Source organism: Thamnophis sirtalis, unplaced genomic scaffold (assembly GCF_051295495.1).
Source record: "Thamnophis sirtalis isolate CommonGarterSnake01/CBP01778 unplaced genomic scaffold, rThaSir2_p1.2 scaffold_2, whole genome shotgun sequence".
Lineage (NCBI taxonomy): Eukaryota > Metazoa > Chordata > Lepidosauria > Squamata > Natricidae > Thamnophis > Thamnophis sirtalis.
The window spans coordinates 141,796,925-141,818,815 of NW_028261382.1; the positions used below are offsets into that span (position 1 = coordinate 141,796,925).

At 38.2% G+C, this 21,891-nt stretch overlaps 1 protein-coding gene across 2 annotated transcripts in view; it reads right to left on the bottom strand.

The window, feature by feature from the left end:
- Positions 1–21,891, bottom strand: part of SNTG1 (syntrophin gamma 1) — a 299,119-nt gene that overhangs the window by 25,516 nt on the left and 251,712 nt on the right. For both annotated transcript variants that reach the window (XM_087707075.1, XM_087707074.1), the window contains 3 exons: positions 21,240–21,356; positions 20,633–20,704; positions 5,742–5,894 (listed from right to left, as the gene is read on the bottom strand). In XM_087707075.1, the coding sequence (XP_087563201.1) occupies positions 5,742–5,894; positions 20,633–20,704; positions 21,240–21,356 (342 nt within the window). The remainder of the gene's footprint in view (positions 1–5,741; positions 5,895–20,632; positions 20,705–21,239; positions 21,357–21,891) is intronic.

The following is a 21,891-nucleotide window of genomic DNA, read 5'->3' on the forward strand; positions in this document are numbered from 1 at the left end:
GTCATTCTATAAATGGATCGCACGGTTTTATTAGCAACAATATGAAACAATCCATTGTTGTATTCTGTATTTCTTGTGGTTTTGTTATTTACTTTCCAATCATGCTTATCTTCCGAGTTAAGAAAGAAGTTAGAGAGGAATGCGAAGGATGTAATTCACTTTTTATAATAACTCTATTTACCAATGCATAGGATGGGACTATTTCCCAGTTGGCATCACAGTAATTGCTTGAAAAGGATCTTCCATGATGTATACACTGAGCAAGTCAAAGAATAAGATTTAACTCAGATATTAAGGACTGTGTATAGTCCATGCGCTTGGCATAGCTCTATATATGGTGCCCACAGGCTTTGATTTAAAAAAAAAAAACTATGCCTTGTCTCACTGGATGTCTAGCAGTGTTTTAATTTCAGGCCCTTGTGTATCTCCAAAAGCGAAGCCTTGTTGTTTGCAGACCTCTGCTTTGTAATAGTTTATTTCTGACAACTGACTGAGCTTTTTAAGAAAGTCCTGGAGGTGAATTGGCTATAAGCAAGCACCATGGCTTGTACTTGAGTTATATTTAGAAAATATATATGCCTTTTACTAAAAGATAACTTGGAATATGCTAAACTATTATCAAAAAGATTATAGATTTACATGGCACAGCATTCACAACATTAAATTACTAGCATATTTCTATACTAAGGCTACAATAATTGCTGATCAAGTCTGTATAAAACATATAATAAGTTGCTTAAGAGCAAAGGGAGGTTGAAATTGATTCCACATGAATTCTCTTTTATTCTTTTTAATCAAATTGATTACTTATTGATTCATGTCTTAGTTTGGCAGATATTTATAAAGCAAATAGATAATCTGAGACAACTCTATAGTTTTTCCCAAATCGTGAAATATTTTCTTGGCATGCATCTTTTCAATATGTGCTTTCCTAAAGTAAATTACATAGCCAAGTAATACATTTAGTATCTGGAATATCTTCACTTTGCAATGTACCATTATTTTCAAAAGTTTGCTTATCTAAGAAACAAACAAGGGATTTATCACTTGAACTCTCAATATTTTATGGCTTCTCCTAATCCTGATTTAAACTAATACAATGCCACAGATTCCAGAAAAGGAATTTAAATTACTTTCAATCAAAATAGTTGTCATCTTATCTTCCCAGTATTCTTCTTTAATTTGACAAGTGCCTTTTTCCTTGGAGATTTTGTATAGGTGATACATTCGTATTGTCATCTAAATTATGTAATAAAGGGTATGTACTTTTTCTATCCTATCCTTAATAAATGAGAAAGTTCTTTTCTAAACATACTGGCTACCAACCTCAATTATGCAATACAGTATTTCTGTGAGTGCATTCTTTACCCACAAGTCTATCAATGCCAAGCACAATTCCTACCAGGAAACATTGAAAGGTTAAATATTATAATGGCTTTGAGCAATTATTACAAATTGGTGGAAAGAACTTAATGTACATCATAGCTCAGATGGCAAAAGGTCATCCTCTTACTTTATGGCTTTTAATCTTAGGCTAAATTTCAAACACAATTCCTCTGCTTATGTTAATTAATCTTTTGCAAAATTAAAATAAGAATGCTGCCAAGATAGTACATAATACCAGAGGTCTTTTCAAGGTGATGGCTACCTCCTTTAAGCTCTTATATGGTGTGTGTGGGATCAGGTTACCTCTATTGAAAGTATTTGGCCATCCCACCAGAATGGAGAGAGTTCTCTTAAACATTGCTACCTTGTAGGTCCTCAAAAGTGAGATTTTTCTGTTGTAGCCCCTGACCTATGGAATAGATATCCAAATATAACAATTTTAATCTTCCACAGAGACTTTGCTCTTTCTGCATGCCTGATTCATAGATAAACAGGGAAGGATGAGAATGTAATGGACTGCATCAATGAACTTTAGTTGCAGCACCAGGTTTTTCTCTCTTGGACTTTATTGTTTTTGTTTTAGCTGTATATTTTGCTTTTATTCCTGGGTTGTAAGCTACCCTAGAGTTTGGTTTTAAGATGGATGGCTAAACAAATGTTATTAATTAATTAATGTACAATAAATATTTTGCCATAATGATTTTTTTGCTTTTGTTACTTGTCACACTGCAAAACCATAAAAAGTTAAACAAAGTGATTTTCTGTATGAAAGGTAATATATTTTCTAACTTGTACTCATTAGCAAAAATATAGAATCTTAAAATTGGGTCTGTGAATTGTTCTGCCTAAAGCATGATTTTTTTATGGTCAAGATTTGCAATTTGAATTGATTTAGTAAGAAATGTGAAAATTGGGAAATAATAATATATTATACTGCTCAATGAACCTCTTTTCTGAAATAAAAAAAATATAGAGACACCATTAAAAAGCAATCAATGTCAATTAAAAGAAACACATGTAATTGCTAGTGAGGAAATTTGAATATTAAAGGTATTGAAAGGTCTACAGGGTAAATGAAAACAGGTTTTTCAAAAGTTCTAGTTAGAATGCAAAATAGGGAATCATAACAGGAATGCATTATGGATTAGAATGATATATTATTTAAAAATGCAATACTATGAACTATATTAGTTTTATTGTATGCTGGTCTTTGACAATAATATCTATTTGATTTAGTTCCATTGCCTTTTTGATATGAATCAAATTATAATGACTTAGCTAGAAGAATGTTGAGGTATTTTTTTCATATTTGAGATGCACAGATCTGTTATAGCTATTTATATCTGAATTCAAAAGTATTCTTACTTGGTACTTTGTTGAAGATTCTTTATTTATTTATTTATTTATACACGCATGTACACTTTTTCTGCATCACTACTTGCACATTGTAATTTGGGGATAAAAAAAGATAAGATATTTTACTAATCAAACAATTCTCTTGTTCATTCTGTTTATGTAATCCAGTAGGATTGTATCCATGGAAACTATCCTTCAGTTACTCATGGTTATTTATGGTTTTAATGATCTGCCAGATGCATAGTTTACCAAAAAGAATCAGATCAGTGGGAGCCAAACCCTTCCCTATCACTCAAAACAAGAAAAGCAAATCCACATATATAGTCAAAATTAAACACACACATACCATAAAAATGATCATTGAATGTAGGTGAGGCACGTGGCACAACAAAACCGCGGTCCACTAAAGCGCGCCCGATTAAAGCGCGTCGCTGACGTCATCAGCAGCGCGACAACAGCGACCGCGGAGAAAAAAGGGCGCTTTAAAAAGCACTTTGAAAGCAAGCCGATTCACGATAAGGTAAGGGTTAGGTTTAGGGTTAGGGTTAGGTTAAGGGTTAGGGTTAGGTTTAGGGTTAGGTTAAGCGTTAGGGTGAGGTTTAGGGTTAGGTTAAGGGTTAGCATTAGGTTTAGCGTTAGGTTAAGGGTTAGGTTTAGGGTTAGGTTTAGGGTTAGGTTAAGGGTTAGGTTTAGGGTTAGGTTTAGGGTTAGGTTTCGGGGGGTTAGGTTTAGGGGTTAATTTTAGCTTTAGCGCTCACAGCGTGCTTTTTTCGTCGCGCTGTGATGACATCAGGTACGCGGTTTCGTCGAGCGCGCTTTAGTTGAACGCGGTTTTGTGGTGGAACCGGTGAGGCATACAGTATATGACATAACATTGGCTGACTGCATATTAAACAAAAATGTCTATGAAATATATTGATCAGGGAAATTTTTCTTAGTGATGTTTCCAGATATGATTTGACAAGACTCTTATGTAGAGTGTTGATCACACAATACATCCCCTAACCTTGGAGCATATGAATACTTCTCAAAAGTTTAGGTAAAAAAGAGGACATTATTCTCTATTGGAAGAAAAAAAACTTAAAGGAGTTTCTGTGTAGCCCAGTAGGCTTGTTTACTTTCCATTTCAAAAATGGGCTCTTTAAGTTTACTTGCCCTAATACACTAAAATCAATTGAATTCAATGACTTCTGTTTCCCAGAAGTCTGCTCTTTTTATTCATTTTTATTGTCTTGAGTTTTATCTGTTACATAATGGGTTCAGAGCAATTACTGTGTTCAAGAACAATCTTGTGAGGTAAGTTATCCTTATAATATCTTGCCCAAGGTCATTCAGTAAGCTTTCAGTAAGTTTCCGAGATTTAAGTCTATCACATAATACTTTCCTGAAAATAAAAAGCCTTGCTGAACAGCCTGTTTTCCCATTCTCAATAAAATCTAATAAAACAAACAAAACACATCGTCTCTGTTAGTAGCACAACTTGTCATTTGGTTTGTTTGAGTGTATCAAGCAGCCCAAACTCTCTCATTCATAATCTGAAGGTTTGGGATGCAAGAACTAGCTAATACATATTTGATTTAAATCTTTTTTAACGCAAAGGTCATTAATATAACATTAACAATTTAGAGATTTGAAAGGGTTATTTAAATCATCAAGCCCAATTCCCTTACTTAGCGCAGTAATCCAAATTAAAACGACCATGCTCACTTTCTGCCCGAATATATTCAGTCAAGGGGAAACTCACCACCTTCTTTTTAATTCCCCCCCCCCCATAAATTTCTTACATTTAAGATTGTTTTTCCAACTTACTAATTGCCCTGCAGTAACAACCTAAATAATTATGCTATATCTGGCACTCTGAGATAAAAGGCTACCTTTTTCTATGTATTTTCCCTTTCAGGGTATTTGAAAAGTATTATCATATCCTCCTTTGTTAGCTATTTTTGAGAGTAAACTTTTCTAATTCCCTCAATGTCTCCTTATTGAGTTTATATTCCCTTGAACCTACATTGCTTTTCTCTGTATCAGGACTGTTGAGTAGATGAGGTAGAGTCTGATCAATGCAGAAGGAAATCTGTGTTGATTTCTGTTTTCCCCTTAATTCCCCAGTCTAGTTTAAAGCCCTGGAATTCTCTTAGCTGCTTAGTTTTTTGGGTATCAGCTAAGGTCAACCAGGTATGGAATGAGTATTCCCTATTATTTAGAAACTCACTTTTATTGTTTCAATCTATTTTTTTCCTTTCATCTTATCTGATTCCCAGAAACTGCTTGGACAAGTCCTTGTACTTTTCTTGGCAGGGTTTTGCAGACGTGGTTTGCCCATTGCCACCTTTCTAGTACTGAGAAAAGAAAAGACTGGCCCAAGATCCAACTGGCTTTGTGCTTAAGGCAAAATTCGAATTAACAATCCCCCTAGTTTATAGCCTTGATAATTTAGCCACTCCACTAAATTGGCTCTCAATCTAAACTTGCATTTGCCTTTTTAACAGTCACAGTGCCAAATTGTATTCAATTTGTGATTTCTACAAAGTTTTTATGTGCCACTAAAAAGTTAAGTATCTCCCATACAAAAGCTTTGCATTTAATTTCCCCCCCTATATAAATAACTTCTTAACTTATTAAATTAAATTCTGCTGTTTTCAGCCACTTATCTAACCCATGAAGTTCCTTCTAATTCACTCTGTCTTCTAGATTTTTATCTAATTCACTCAGATTTGTATAATCTGCAAGTTTTATAAGTCTTCCATCTACCTCATACAAGTCATGAATGAAAATGTTGAAAAATACAAGGCTAATTGCTAATTCCAAAGGCATTTCCTCTAATGATTTATTTCTATTGATGATTAAACTATCAGTGGACACTCTTTGAATACAAATTCATCTAACATTTATGTGGATCTGTCAAACAAACATTTTATCCACTTCATATCCAACTAGCTTGCTAATCAGAAGGCCAGCTTATTAGAAGCTTTATGATTAGAATATTCCATACGTCTTACCTGTATTCTCTCCACTTCTAAAAAAGTTGCTGATTGGAAGGCCTTTTCCCATAGTATGAGATCACATTCTAATTCCACAGAGAAGTAGAGATCCTCTCCCATTTCAGATTGTACTCCAAAGCAGTGTTTTCGCCGATCCAGTATATCACTGTCCTGATGAAAACCTGGAGTTATATAATCTTGCATATATCAATTAAAATTTCTTCTAGTATTGATGCACATGTTAGATGCAGAACAAAGTACTTACACAGAGTAACGTACCATGTAAATTTTATGCCTTTATTTTAATAATCTGGTTCTATATAAATTAAACAGTATTCTGACTAAAACTGTCAGCCTCTGCTTTGCTGCTGCTTCGGCTGCCATTGAAACGGGGAGGGAGGGCATGGTATTTGGGAGGGGTTACTAATTGTGCTGGAGGAAGATTCTGGAGTTCTGCTGCCTGTCGGACTACGCATGTGGAGGAGGTTCCCGCCAAGGCTAACGGCACCAACATTCCATCTTGGTGATGCCTTTCGAAGTTATCTCACACCTGACACTTGGGAGAATTATGATTGGACTGTAACTGGGATGCCAAGGGGTGGGGAATGGGTTATTTTATATATCAATCGCTTTCGTGCCTAAATAATCAGTCTTCGCTTTGCTATGCCTCTAATCATTTATAATTAGTAAAAGTACACTTGATTTCTACCTATGGAGTTTCGTGGTCTTCTTTCCTAATTACTCAATGAAGAGGTGCTGACAGTAAGCGAAGACTCACTCACACCCCACCAGGAGTTTTCAACCTACCGTGGGGGGTGTACTCACAAGAAGGAACGAGGAAAATGTCATTGTGAGCGAGCGATGAAGAGGAGATTGAAAGGGAAACTGCAGACCCATCTTTACCTGGAAGGCTGGCTGGCCTAGGAATAGAGGAGCCTGTGGTTCGCACTCGATGGACTTTAGGCGTGGGGCAGAAGGACGATAGTGAGAGTTTGGATGCTGAACTTATCAGGAGAAAACAAAAGAAAAAACCAGCCGACTGGGAAGAAGCCATGACCGAGTGGAGATCCCGGGAAAGAGAACAAATGGAAGAGTTTGGACAAAGGTACTCTATGCAAAAATTTAGGGAGGGTGAAGAGGCCGAGGGGGGATGGGAGCAAACAAACCCAGAAACAACTCCCCCCCCCCAGCCAGGACTGCTGCCAGAGTAGGGGTGGCCCCCAGAAGACGCAGAATGGCAAAAGTCACTCCCTTGCCAGTAAAATATAACGGAAATCCCAGGGACCTGGGTCTCTTTGTTATACAGATTTGGAACTATATGGAAATTTATGGGCCCGATTTAGAAACAGATGAAATGAAAGTGCGAATGGTTTTACTTTCTTTGGAGGGAAAAGCGGCCGATTGGATGGTCAGCTTACACCAATGTAACTCCCCCCTCCTGAGGAATTTTGCCTTTATGCCTTTATGACTGCATTAAAAAGGAGATTTGATGATCCGCTGATTGAGAAACGGGGGAAGGTGAAATTTATGGCCCTGAGACAGGGAGATAGACCGGTGGCTGAATATATTCAGGAGTTTCAACAGCTTTCTTCTTATATGAGAGGCTGGTCTGAAGATGCCCTCCTCGACCAGTTTGCATTGGGATTAAATGAGGACATTTACCAACAATGCGTTAACAGACACCTTCCCAAGCGAGTTACAGCTTGGTATGAAAATGCAGCAGACGTTGAGCTCGACTTGATTAGACTTCAACGTGTGAAAGAGGAGAAAGCAGAGAGATCACCCCCCCCCCAGCTCAAAGGGCCCCATTCCGCATCAGGGGTGAAGGGAAGGGAAGCTCCGCCGGCAAGGCCAAGCCTTTCACGTGCTTCTGTTGTGGGAAGGGGGGCCATCGTGCCATGGATTGCCGCGTTAAACTTCTTGCAACCGCCCCGCCCCCTGCCAAGAGGGAAGGGAAGATGAGCAAGACCCCGGGGAGGAAGAAAGAGGCTGCTTTCGCTGCTGAAAACGCCCCCAGCGCTTCCGGCAGGAGGCGGAAGAAGAAGCGGATGTCACCACCAGCTCCTCTGATGACTCCGATGGGGAGGCAGAACAGCTTCCCGCCCTCCTTGATTCGGGCTGTTTGAGATGTATGATAACCCTGCAATGGTTGAAAAACTGGGATTGAAATTAAGGACTTTGAAAACCCCTATTGTGTTTTGCCAAATCAATGGATCCATTGCAGGGGGTGGCCCAGCCCATTTCTACACTGAACCTCTAGAGATGAAAATGGGCACCCATGTAGAATTGATCTCTTTTATTGTGGCTCCTGGAATGGATAGACCCCTTATTTTGGGACTCCCCTGGCTTCGTAAATGGAACCCTCGCATTAATTGGAGGGAGGGGTGGCTGCGTATTCGGACCAGCACAGCCCCAGACGGGGAGGCCGACGCCCCAGAGCCTGCTGGCTCCAGCTCCGCATTGGCCGCCAGGGGCCAGGAGAAAATTGAGGGGGAAGAAAAGATTCCAAAAGAGTATTGGGACCTGAAAGGGGTTTTTAGTGAAAAATCTTCAGATAAACTTCCACCCCACAGACCTACTGATTGCTCCATCGATATTTTGCCGGGAGTAAAGCTTCCAAAGCCCCAAATATATTCAATGTCTCCTAAGGAAATGGAGGAAATGAGGAAATTCATTGATAAAAACTTGAAAAGGGGTTTCATTGAGCCAGCACGACCCAAGGTAGCAGCACCCGTGTTGTTCAGAGAAGAAAGATGGCTCCCTGAGATTATGTGTTAATTTCAAAAACCTGAACTGCATCTCAGCTCAGAACCTATACCCATTACCACTGATGAAGGACATGCTGGCCCAACTGGGAAAGGGCCGTGTTTTCACTAAATTGGACCTAAGAGAAGCATACTATAGGGTCCGCATAAAGGAGGGGGATGAGTGGAAGATGGCTTTCAACTGCCCCCTCGGTTGTTTCCAGTTCCAGGTGATGCCCTTTGGCCTGCAGGGGGCGCCTGCTGTTTTCATGCAATTAATTAATGAAATTTTGCATGACCACCTTTACAAGGGCGTTATTGTATATTTAGATGATATCCTTATTTACACTCAAACATATGACGAACACGTCACGTTGGTCCGCACTGTCCTGAAGAAGCTCCGGGCCGCTGAACTGTATGCCAAGTTGTCCAAGTGCGAATTTCACCAGGAGAAGATTGACTACCTTGGGTATCGTATCTCCCCCGCTGGTATTGAAATGGACCCCACTAAAGTAAAGGCGGTCACTGAGTGGGAGGCGCCCCGTACACGTAGGCAATTACAAAAATTTTTGGGTTTTGCCAATTTCTATCCTCAGTTCATCCCTTCTTTTGCCAAAATTGCGCTTCCCATCACTAATTTGTTGAAGTCCAAAGGTGGGCCTAAACCTAAGCCTAGCAAGCCGTTGGATTGGATCATGGAGTGTCAAGCTGCTTTTGAGAAGTTGAAACGACTCTTTGCAGCGGAACCGGTTCTGAAGCATCCGGAGATGGACAAGCCTTTTGTCGTTCAAGCTGATGCCAGCGACGTGGCAGTTGGGGCCATCTTGCTTCAGACTAACAACCAAGGTAATTTACAACCATGCGCATACACCTCCCGTAAGCTCACAGACATGGAAAGGCATTGGGCAACCTGGGAGAAGGAAGCATTTGCTGTACGTTGGGCTTTAGCCACGTGGCGCCACTTTCTGGAGGGCGCTAAGCACCCCTTTGAGGTGTGGACTGACCATAAGAACTTGGAAGCTTTGAGGACTCCCAGGCGCCTCTCCCCTAAGCAGATGCGCTGGGCTCAGCATTTCAATCGGTTCAATTTCACACTCAAGTACATCCCAGGAGGGAAATTTTTTATGGCTGATGCTTTGTCCAGACTTCCTCAATACAACTGCTCTAAACTCAGTGTTATCCAGCCCGTGGTTCCCACGTCCAGCCTCGCTGCTCCTGTTGTTACTAGGCAGCAGGCACGCTCAAAGGTGGAAGTGTCTCAAGATTTTCTCTCTGATCTCAAAAAGGCCCTTCCCCAGGATGACTGGTTCCAGCAGCATCAAGGTGAATGCACAATAAGAGACGATTTACCATGGATTGGAGTGAAACTTTACGTCCCTGCCTCTCTTCGTCTCGTTGTCCTCCAACAGGCTCATGATTCCAAGTTAGCGGGTCACTTTGGATTTGTGAAGACGCTGCATTTGGTGAAGCGGCAATTTTGGTGGCCCTCTTTGAAAAAGGACATTGAACTTTATGTTGCCAGCTGTCCGGTCTGTGCAGCCGCTAAACGGCCACCAGGGAAGCCGCAAGGTCTACTGCAATCTGTAGCCCGCCCTGTCGCCCCCTGGAAGGAGATTTCTATGGACTTTATTGTCGAACTTCCTGAGAGCCAGGGGCACACCGTTATATGGGTGGTTACTGACTTATTTTCCAAACAAGTTCATTTTATTCCGTGCCACAAGATTCCTTCTGCAAAAGCACTTTGCTAAACTCTTCATTTCTCACGTTTACCGTTTGCATAGTGTGCCTGATCGCATCATTTCCGATAGAGGTGTCCAATTCACTTCTGTTTTTTGGAGGGAGTTTCTTAAGCGCATTGGCTCCACCCAGGGTTTAAGCTCCGCCCACCACCCTCAGACTAATGGGGCTTGCGAGAGGACTAATTCTGTGCTAGAACAATATTTACGTTGTTTCATCAATTACCAACAGGATGATTGGATGGACTTGTTGCCGCACGCGGAAGTGGCTTATAATAATTCCGTACATAGCAGCGCTGGATTCACTCCTTTTCGAGTTGTATCTGGCCAAGACTTTGTTCCTATTCCCGAGGTCCCTCTTGAGCAGCCACAGATTTCGTCTGTCTCCGAGTGGAGTGAACGATTGAGCCATATTTGGCCTTTGGCACTTAGTACTTTGGACGCTGCGCATCGCGCGCATAAGAAACAGGCTGATAAGAAACGTGCACAACCTTATCAGTACAGGGTGGGTGACCAGGTTTATTTATCCACCAAGTTCCTTCAAACTACGCAAAAGTCTAAGAAGTTGGGACCTAAGTACGTGGGCCCGTTTCCCATAATCAAGATCATCAACCCTGTTTCGGTTCGTTTGCAGCTACCCAAGTACCTCAGCCGTGTTTATCCAGTTTTCCACGTTAATCTCATCAAACCTGTTCGGTTCTCGTCTTTACGTCCACCTGTGGACCCGCCAACCGGCCCCCCTGTTGATTGATGGTGAACAACATTTTGAGGTCCGGGAAATATTGGACTCTCGGCGGCGGCGGAATCGGATTCAGTACCTGGTGGCTTGGAAGCATTTTCCTCCATCTCATGCCGAGTGGGTGGACAAGTCCCATGTCCATGCTCCCCAGCTGCTCCGACAGTTTTATTCTGCTTATCCTGACAACCCCTGATTGACTCTCCTTCCTGACTTTCTCTCCCCCCTCCTTTTTTTCTTTTTCTGTTTTTTGTTGTTCATCTGTTTGTTTGTGTTTTGTCGTTTTCCAGGCCTCACCCCCTTTTTCCGGAGGATGGCCGGATGTCAGCCTCTGCTTTGCTGCTGCTTCGGCTGCCATTGAAATGGGAAGGGAGGGCATGGTATTTGGGAGGGGTTACTAATTGTGCTGGAGGAAGATTCTGGAGTTCTGCTGCCTGTCGGACTACGCATGCGGAGGAGGTTCCCGCCAAGGCTAACGGCACCGACATTCCATCTTGGTGATGCCTTTCGAAGTTATCTCACACCTGACACTTGGGAGAATTATGATTGGACTGTAACTGGGATGCCAAGGGGTGGGGAATGGCTTATTTTATATATCAATTGCTTTCGCGCCTAAATAATCAGTCTTCACTTTGCTACGCCTCTAATCATTTATAATTAGTAAAAGTACACTTGATTTCTACCTATGGAGTCTTGTGGTCTTCTTTCCTAATTACTCAATGAAGAGGTGCTGACAAAAACATGTATTTTATTATTAATGGTTCTCCTATACAGATGAAATTACACTAATGAAATTTAAACATCATATGTTCCAGTTTCAAAGACAAGTTGTGAGGTGTAACTTGGGAATTGTTTTCCAGTCCAAAAAAAGTTGTCACTCTTCTCAAAGTTTAGTGTCAACACATGCTCTTCAGTATCAATGCACATCTTCTCCTAAAAAATATGAAGGCTCATTTGTTTACTCAAGATGACTTGTTCTTTAGATTAAGTTCCACACATAGATTTCTTATGTTAGATTCCACCTTCAAGATAATTTTTATACCAATTCCTATTACTTTACTCTAATGTTGCCTCACTTAGTTCAGGTTTGTATTTCTTGTTTTTTTGTCCTTTTATTTTCGATTACCACTTTGAAATATGTGTAAAAATCTCAGAGCTAACTGTGCATCTATAAGAATTCATTTAAACAGGCAATCTTGCTATGATTCTTTTCTAAAGACAAATTATTATTAATTTCTAGTCTAAAAAAATTAAAAAGTTCTCCCTTAAAAAATGAAGTTTATTAATTAACAATTATGTGGCTAAAAGCTGTCATCTTGAAAATAACAAAGTGGAAGGAAAGAGTTAGATTGATTAGATTAGATTAGATACTACTATGTACACCTAGACTGGTAAATTCATGTGTTAATTAGAATAAATGCACTTTGCTTTTGACTTGCTGATTGGAGATAATCATAGTCATATTTGAATACATATTATAGTAATCAGCCTGTGAATCAAATTAGGAATCAGGAAGAGTTAAGAGTAGAAAAACTCTCAGCTTGTTTCACAGAAATTATTATTGAACCTCAGTCTGTGAGCTGAAAATGTTACTGAGCTGCACTTTGCAAAAAATAAAAAGCATACATACTGTACATAAAACATATTAAATTATAAAAAAACGTTAATAACAAAAGCAGCAATGGTTAAGTACTGCCTCTGATCCTGAAAGTAAGGAAATCAACAATCCACATTTATTCACACACAAGGCATTCTCAGTACAAATTTGAAGGTATAGCTGCATTGTATGACATATCTATTATATTTGTTAATAGTCTTAAAAAGGGAAACTTCATTCCTTAGCTGTTGGCTAAATTATTCTTATTGCTCAGCAGATTATTCTTTTATAAAAATATCATCTCACTGAATTGGATGTGACCTCAAAAGTTATCGAGTCCAATCCTCTGCTTGATGCAGGATCCACTGAAGCATTTTGGACAAATAGAAAGTATTGGACAGATATCCAGCCCATGTGAAGATCTTTAGTGAAGGGGAACTTACCACTTAGGAAGCAAGCTATTCCACTTACCAACATTAGTTATTATGAAGGAAATTGTCTTAACACCTACCCTGAATCTACTTCTCTGTAGTTTCAACCCATTAGCATTTCTCTCTAGGCAATAAAGAGCAAGTCTATTCCTTACTGTCTCTGACAACACTTTAGACTGCTTCACATATCTGCAATTTTCCTCAGAGGACTTGGTTTCCAGTTCTCCTTCCCCCACCTCTCATTTTTTTCAATAAATTTGTCAAGATCATATTCAATAGTGTTAGCCTGTGTATTGCAGCACAACATACTGAGACAGAAAAGCTTTCCCACTATTGAATTGAGATGCTCTTTATTCATTATTCTATGCTGGGTCAGAAGAAAAATATCCTAACTTCCCTCGCTACTGATTCCTAGTTTGCCTTTCTTTGAAATCACAACAGTACTCTGATTTTGTTCCAAGGTAAAGGTTGACAAAAGCTAACCATTTTTATATACCTTGAGACTGTCTTTGATTCACATCAGAATAAAGGCAATAAATGCAATTTTAATATCAAAACAGCTAAGAGTGATACAGGCCTGCCATTCATGGATTCATCATGGATTCAGACAGTGGTGCAATCTAGATTTTTTATTACTGGTTCTCTGGGCATGGCTTGGTGGTGGTGGGTCATGTGATTGGGTGGGCGTGGCTATGTAGGCATGTAACTGGAGGATCAAAAGACAGACACTCACTTTAACAATGTCCTGCTGGAGCAGAGTTGGACTAGAAGACCTCCAGGTCCCTTCCAGCCTAGCTGTGTCTAATGCCAGGTTTGTAGTCCTTCCTTCCTCTCCTTTTTCCCTCTCTCTCTTTCTTTCATTCTCAGCACCCTCCCCCCATCCCTCCTGTTTTTGGCCTAGCAGGCTTTAGGGAAGCCTGCTGGGAGCAAAAATGGACCCCTCCCCCCCCACTCCTGCATTTCTGGAGAACCTGTAGTAAAAAAATGCTTAAAAAGTAAAATAAAAAGTTCCGAAGCTCAGCTGTGCGACATGCGATCATTGAAAGCAACGTGATGAGAATATGATTTTAAAAAATGATACTGAAGGATTTCTATGCTATAAGTAAGGCCAATTCCAATCATTTTGACACCCTAGGGAGTCATATTTTGATGTTCCATTATCCCTTTTCTGGATATAAATTTGAGAAGCTGATAATCATACAATTCACTTTAGTCAATTCTGGCTAAATGGATATGAACAACACAACAAAAAGTACAATGCTCTGAATTTTTATTAGATACAATTCACCTGGTCTTTTTATTCAATTTTTTAATCTATGATTTGAAGTGTAATTCTAAGTAAAATTAGCTTTCACTGTCACTATATAGCCTTCCCTGTTAACTATTTATCCTACTAAAGATAATTTAACGATTGAAATTTCTTTAAAAATAGGTAGGATACAAATGTGAGGAAAAAGCCAAAATGCCATGATTACCATATTTTTCAAGTATAAGATGCATCTTTTCCCCCAAAAAAGAGGGAGAAAATTTTGGGTATGCCTTATACACTGAATGTAGCCCCACCCACCCACACCAGAAGCCAAAAATGTGAGGCATTGAGGCAGCAATGGTCTGTGGAAATCCCTGCAGCCTGGTACAGCTGATTGGGGGTATTCCGGCAGTTCGATACACCCGCCAATCAGCTGTGCTGAATCAAGTTGCAATAAGTGCAATCAGTGACCCTGGCTGGCCAGAATTGGCAGAAGCAACAACATTCAGAAAGCACACACAAGTAACTGATTCAGCAGGATTCAAAATAATAATAATATACAATACAATACCAAAAGCAGGTTTTACCAAGGTAGCAGTAAATACAAGTAAAACCCAAGCAGTTTCACTTTCAGTTCTCAGCTAAGCCAGGCTCCTTCCTGTCTCCTTGTTGCTCAGACAGCAAATACTGTTTCAGAGTCCAAACAGCTCTCATTGGCTGACTTAGTTGCTATGCCTATTAATTGGCTGACCAAGCCATGAACTCACACACTGACGGGACATTAGCCAGCTCAATATCATGAATGCTGGTAGGCAGAGGCAGTTTTTTTCTTCTCATTTTCCTTCCCCAAAACTAAGATGCATCTTATATACTCCAGAGTGTCTTATACTATGAAAAGTATGGTAATTTAGCTAGCAAAACTTCCCATATTAGCAGAAGTGTAAGAGAATGATGGCAGAACCTGGGGATGGAATCAAAAGAGGAATAAGCCTAGAGTCTCTATGTAGCCACCAACATACCAAGTTCAACTCCTTTTGAATTCTATTGACCCTTATCTAACACCAAGTTAATGCTAACTGTTAGTTCAATAGTTTCTGTCTGTAGGCATAATTAATAATAATTGCAATTTCATGTGTGGTCCAGATCTTTCATACCTGACAAGTAGATATGAGATACGTATGATATTTTCATCAAATATATGTTAATATATTTATTATATGTTAAACAAAAACAATAACTACAACCACACAATGTCAAAATAGATTGATTTAAATTCAACCAGTTAAGATTGCCCAGATTTTAAAACAATGTTTCGTTTATTCCAAAGGCTGCAGCTTTATAATGAACAAGATAATTAATTCCCTGTCTAGTGTGGTATCTTTCTAGCTCTTCTAGCAGATAGTAGTTACACAATTAATTAATATGTGTGTACTCCCACTAAATCTTTTCCATAACATCATCCCCATGGCAGAAAAAAGCTAAAAGCTATCTAAGTTAGTCCTAAAATTCAAATTGAACAAAATGTCAAGCAAAGCATTTCATTGAATTGAAACAGAGAAATCTGTCAGTTGTTGCTCTCTCATATTATTTTCTCTCTGCTAATTCTGATTTATGTATTGCTGCCAAGTTCTAATCCTCAAAATCCATTACTTCATAATGTTAACTTTAAATCAAATCCTTTTGGTTGTTTTGTATTTGAAGACTTGATTATATTGGTTGATAACACCAATGCCATTGCAAATAAATTTGATAGTTCCACTTGCAATATTCCACTTTGCAATTTTCAGTTTGGGAGCTTTATGCTATAATAAGAATACTCTCAATCTCAACTCTGATTCTAAGATCAGATATACTGGTAGAAGATGCCACTTTCATTCAGTGCTTAGTGATAAATGGAAAAAACTTAATATTTCAGAGGATCAGATGGACCAAAGGTAGAGAGTGTAATGTGAACAAAACTAAGAATACTGTCTATTTCTTCCAGGAACCCGTCACAAGCTGGTTCACACATATATCAATCTAGGTGATATCGTGGACACTCTAGGTATGTTGTTGACCAAAGCAGTAACAAACTCAGCAACCAAGATATTTGAATAAAAATGCAAAAGAAACATCAGCTTATACAAAATAATATTAGTAAAAAACTACAGAAAATATTTTGAGTATGATTTAGATTACAACCTTTCTTGATTGAATATTATCTGTAGGTGTTGTGGAATGTGTTAAAATAAAATTGGCCCAGTGCACATTGCAAAAGAGAGGTACAATATCACAAAATGCATGATGCTTCCAGAATAAGAACCACATCCCCTTTGTTTGCAAAAATAAATGTCTCCATCTACCATGACCTATTTTATCTCATAGCTTTAATCTGATAAGTAACTGAAAAAGGCCTTCTGGGCAAGAGGCCATAATTATCATCTTAGTTTCCCTGACTCCCTCCAGCCCAGATGCTTTTGACCCACACTATAAAAGAGCTGTTTGCAAAGACTATATTTATGAGACAAATAATATTTTAAGGTTATACAAAACGCATACTATATGAATAGTAGTAAGTGGTAAAGCCTCTCTGTGTAATTTTTTTTCCACAGAGAGGTTTTAAGCACAAATGCGTAGTCATAATAAAATGGAGCTTAGAAAAATAAGAATTAAAGAGCTATTAAAATTGATAGCTTCATTCTATCTTGTTTGTTCATTCTACATTCACTACTACTTTTTAATTTAGCAAAGAAAGTACTGCTATGTGTATGATTAGGAATAAATTTTGATGATCGCAGAGTATACAAGTTCACAAATAAAAACAGTTTATTTGAAGTACATAAACTATTCTCGAATCTTAGACCTACATTGGTTTTCCAATTCAAAAACCAATATACATTTTCTCATTATAATTAATAATAAGCTTCATTTTTCAAGTTAACAGAGAATCCTAAAAACACACTTACATAATGAAGGAATAAACTTGGCCTGGTAATGGGGGAAAAAATGAGTGACGGTAAAAGGTGGGGTTGGGGGTCAGAAAAGATAGCTTAGCTCCTGAGGTAGAGTAAAATACTGTAGAAGGTAAAGGTAAAGCTTTCCCCTGTGTAATCATTTCCAGCTCTAGAGGGCCAGACTCATCTCAATTTATCTACTCGCATTTTCATGGCTTTCAAATTGCTAGGTGGGCAGGAGCTGGGGGAAGTAACAGGAGCTTACTTCATCATGCGGCACTTGGATCTCAAACTATTAGCTCTCCAGCTGACAAGCTCAGCATCTTTAACCACTGAGCTATTGCGCCCCTACTGTAGAAGATAAAGTCAAACTATCCCAACTTAACGTTGTCTGGCATAAGAATAAAAAAAATCCAAAATTTAGCCCAGGATTATTATTTTTTCTGTTCCAAATCCACAGCAACATTCATTGGATGTTTTCTCTGTATTAAATTTCAGTAACTCTCACATCTGCCCAAAAATGGCCAATTCCTATTTTAGGTCAGTTTTTTAAATTAAGTAATCAATATTCTGGCCTTTAATTATTTGGGTGAGTTCATCACACCCCTCCCCAGTACGGGAATATTTATTTTGAAATGTGACAATGAGTCTTAACAGTATTTAGAACATTTACAATAGCATACTTTTGTATAGTTGAGTGAAATTATCATGATCTTGGGTTAATGATGACAGAATGCCTCCAGATTTGTACAAGATTTCTTCTATGGCTTTATTTCATTGATCAAAATCACTGGATAGATAGAATCAAGAGCTGATAGAATTCCATAGGTTGACTGAATTATTTTATATTCTTCACTCTTTGAATAGTTTTGTAATCATTCTTCAAAATAAGATGACATCAGTCTTACAATTTTCAGTTGTAACTTCTTTTTCTACAACTTCTACTTTTCTATATTGGTAGTTACATGCAAACTCCAGAACAGAACTGATATATTTTTTCAACTCACCAACATAAAATTTGCCTTGACAGAAGCTACAATGTTCAGTTAAGCAGAGAAATAAGGCCATCAGTAGAGTTGACTGTGGCTCAAATGGCTATTGCCAAGAGGCATAGTTAGGGAGGGAAAGACAGAATGTCAAAAAGAAAGAAAGAAAGAAAGAAAGAAAGAAAGAAAGAAAGAAAGAAAGAAGAACTTGAAAAGGAAAAGACTATCCTTGGAAAGTATGCTAGGGCATGCAACAAGAGAGCCAAATGAGAGACAAAGGAGCAGATTTAGGATATAAGGCACTTATGTCTCCTCCAATAAATTGACATAATTCAAAGGGACTGGATTGGTACTAATTAATTATATCTTTCATGCAACATTTTATGTGAAAAATATTCTAATGCACACAATATACCTAGGATCATATCACATGCTTAAATGACACTCACCATTTATAAGATTAGAAAGAATATTAAATTAAGCTTAAAGAAATATGTTGCTGACAAGTAACTTCCGAGATGAATGACCAATTGCCACGATCCAATTACTCACAAAGATATCTAGCACTTCCTGTAAAGATCATAACTTTGTAATAAATATGAATTTATTTTGCTAGCATCAGATATCATGAAGTGGCATTTAGCAAAATATTATCCTGAATTCAGCTTTTAGTAAAAGACATTAGCCAAACAGCAGTTTCTGCATATAGAATTCCAGAGATAAATATATTGTGAAGCATAGTTGTACTTCAGCATAAACAATTCCAAAAACATTGTATATGAAAGTACTCTTGCATACATACACATAAATACTAATAGTTTAATATCTTCCAAATAAGTTATTACTATTTGTTTGCTTGATATAAGTCTGTACATTTAACAGTCTAGTTAAATTCTAGTTTATATGTTTTCACAAAATGCAAAAGCAAATGGCAAAATATCAAACAAGAATAGTTGAACTTCATAGCTGATACTATTAAAACTTCTTTCACTAACACTATGTCAGTTGAACTTCACAATCAGGGGTGTCAAACTCTCAGCCCGGGGGATGGATGCATCACATGCTGGACACTCCCATCCCCATTTTAGTGAAGGGGAAAAAAGTTGTGATTCATCACGTGACCACATGTCATCACGAGTGTGACACCCCTGCTATAAGTAGTCCTCAACTTACAATCATTCATTTAACGGCTGTTCAAAGTTACAATGGCACAGAAAAAGTGACTTATGACCATTTTTCACACTTACGGCTGTTGCAGCATCCTCCTGGTCACAAAATCAAAATTTTGGCACTTGGCAACTGGCATTTATGTGATCATCATTTGTGAACTTCAGACAAGCAAAGTAAATGGGGAATCCAGAGTCACTTAACAACTGTGTTGCTAACTTAAAAATCACAGTTATTCACTTAACAACTGTGACAAGAAAGACTATGAAAGCTCACATAACTGTCTTATTTAGCAGTGGAATTTTTTGGCTTAATTGTGGTCAAGGACTACCTGTATGATACTTTAGAACATTATTAATATGAAAAGACACCTCTGACCTTATACTTTAAAAAATGCTGCTTTGATAGCCTTGAGAAGCAAAAGGGTTGGATGGTATGTAGAAATGAGCTACCCACTGCCCTGACTTTTATAACCTTAGGATAAAAATAAAAGAGTAAAAGATTTGTTTTGATTTTTCATTATTCCTCATGGCCATTAGCCCTTCAAGCTGTCTAGACAAGAAGCATCAACTGTGAATACTAGCTCTGTCTGTATTGTAAAGTTACATTAACAGGATCTTGCAAGTCTGAAAATATTTCTTTTTACTCTCTAGAAAACCAGGGTGGGTCACTTCTGAAATGGTTCACAGGTCCCCTCTTCCTTTGGAAGCTGAAATAGCTCTTGCATGATTATTGTCTGGTCTGTGGTTCTTCCTCTGGTCTCCCAAAAATCATTCCCACATACCATTACAATGGCAGAGTGCTCAAAATAGTTTTAGAGCCCTCATCCCCTTGAACTAAGGTTATTTTGCCATGATCCCTTTGCAATAATTTCTAATTTCTACCCAGTGCTCATTCTGTAGAAATTCAGCTATGCATTTATATCTATGCTATTCTTCTTTTGGAACGCAGTGACTCAGTGGCTAAGACGCTTGTCGATCAGAAAGATCAGCAATTCGAATCCCTAGTGCCATGTAATGGAGTGAGCTCCCGGTTACTTGTCCCAGCTTCTGACAACCTAGCAGTTTGAAAGCATGTAAAAATGCAAGTAGAAAAGTAGGGACCACTTTTGGTGGGAAGGTAACAGGGTTCCGCGTGCCTTCCTTGTTTAGTCATGCTGGCCACATGACCACAGAGACGTCTTCGGACAGCACTGGCTCTTCGGCTTTGAAATGGAGATGAGTACCACCCCCTAGAGTCGGGAATGACTAGCACAAATGTACGAGGGAAACCTTTACCTTTAGTTTTTATTTTTAATTATGTAAATGAAATTTATTTTTATTCTTCGTACCTTGAATATTTTGTACATGATCTCATATACAGAAAATGTTCTTTCAGCTCGGGTCCAGTCCCACGTTGTAACCTTGAATAAAAATGTACACAAAAACTAATTACACTTATTTTTCATACAATTTTGAAAAGCAATTCTACCAACCCACCTACACCTGTATACGCAATGAGATGGCAAGAAAGAATGCTATGATTTATGGAAAAAACAGTATTTATTTGCATAGCTATCTAATGTGAATTATTTCTGGCTATGAATGTACCATTCTTGGAAGTTAGTACATAGAAAGAGAGCTATTTTTAAGTTGCTCCTGATGAAAATGGAAGGACTGCAAAAGGAGGAAGACTTTATTTATAAATATAAATTAAATTAGTAGGATCTATTTTCAGATTAGTTTTCCATTAAAGCTGTACTTACAAATCATTTCCCATTATTGCTACCATTATTGACTTTTCACCATTAGTATCTTTTCTTTGTCATCCTTTCATACTTTTTTTCTGATACAATATTGAATGAAACCCCCTGAATTAACATATAACCGCCAAATCAATGCATGTACACCTCCAATCTGTACATGTAACTATAAAGCAAGGTATAGAAGGATACTTACTGGAGGTGCTAAAAATTTATAAAGTGAAGAACCCCTTAGTGCAAGAAACCTTGGTGTGTACATTCGGTCCTGAAGAGAATCTTGTTCCCGTTCCTCAGTCCAGCCCATGTAGACTATCTGGCATAAAAAAACAGCATATTTTTACTTTCTACAGATTATCATTTATATAAAAGACACATACATTGAATATTCAAGAGGACTAAAAGATTATTTACATAATAATACAGAAATTGGATATTCATTGGATAAAATCAGATCTTGTGAAAATCCCCAACTGTGCATACAATATATGATGATGAATGAACAGACTTGTGCTATATCAGTAAGTAATCACATTCTGAATTTGCATCAGCTTTGTTTGTAAATATACAGAGATTAGTGGCATTTTCACCGGAAGAAAAAAAAGAAAAAGGAAAATAAATAAGTATGCTTGTTTATATGGGATGATGCCATGAGGATGAAGTTGCAATAAATATTGTTAGATGGGATTTAAATTACCACTATGTGATTCTTGCAAAGGTGACAACTTTGTTATAGGAAACCACTATTGACTACTTTACATTTGTCATTCATCAAGTTGTTAAATGATAATAACCCTTTAAGTACCTATTAACCTTGTAATGAAAATTGAATCTGCTTCTCAGTCTTGAGC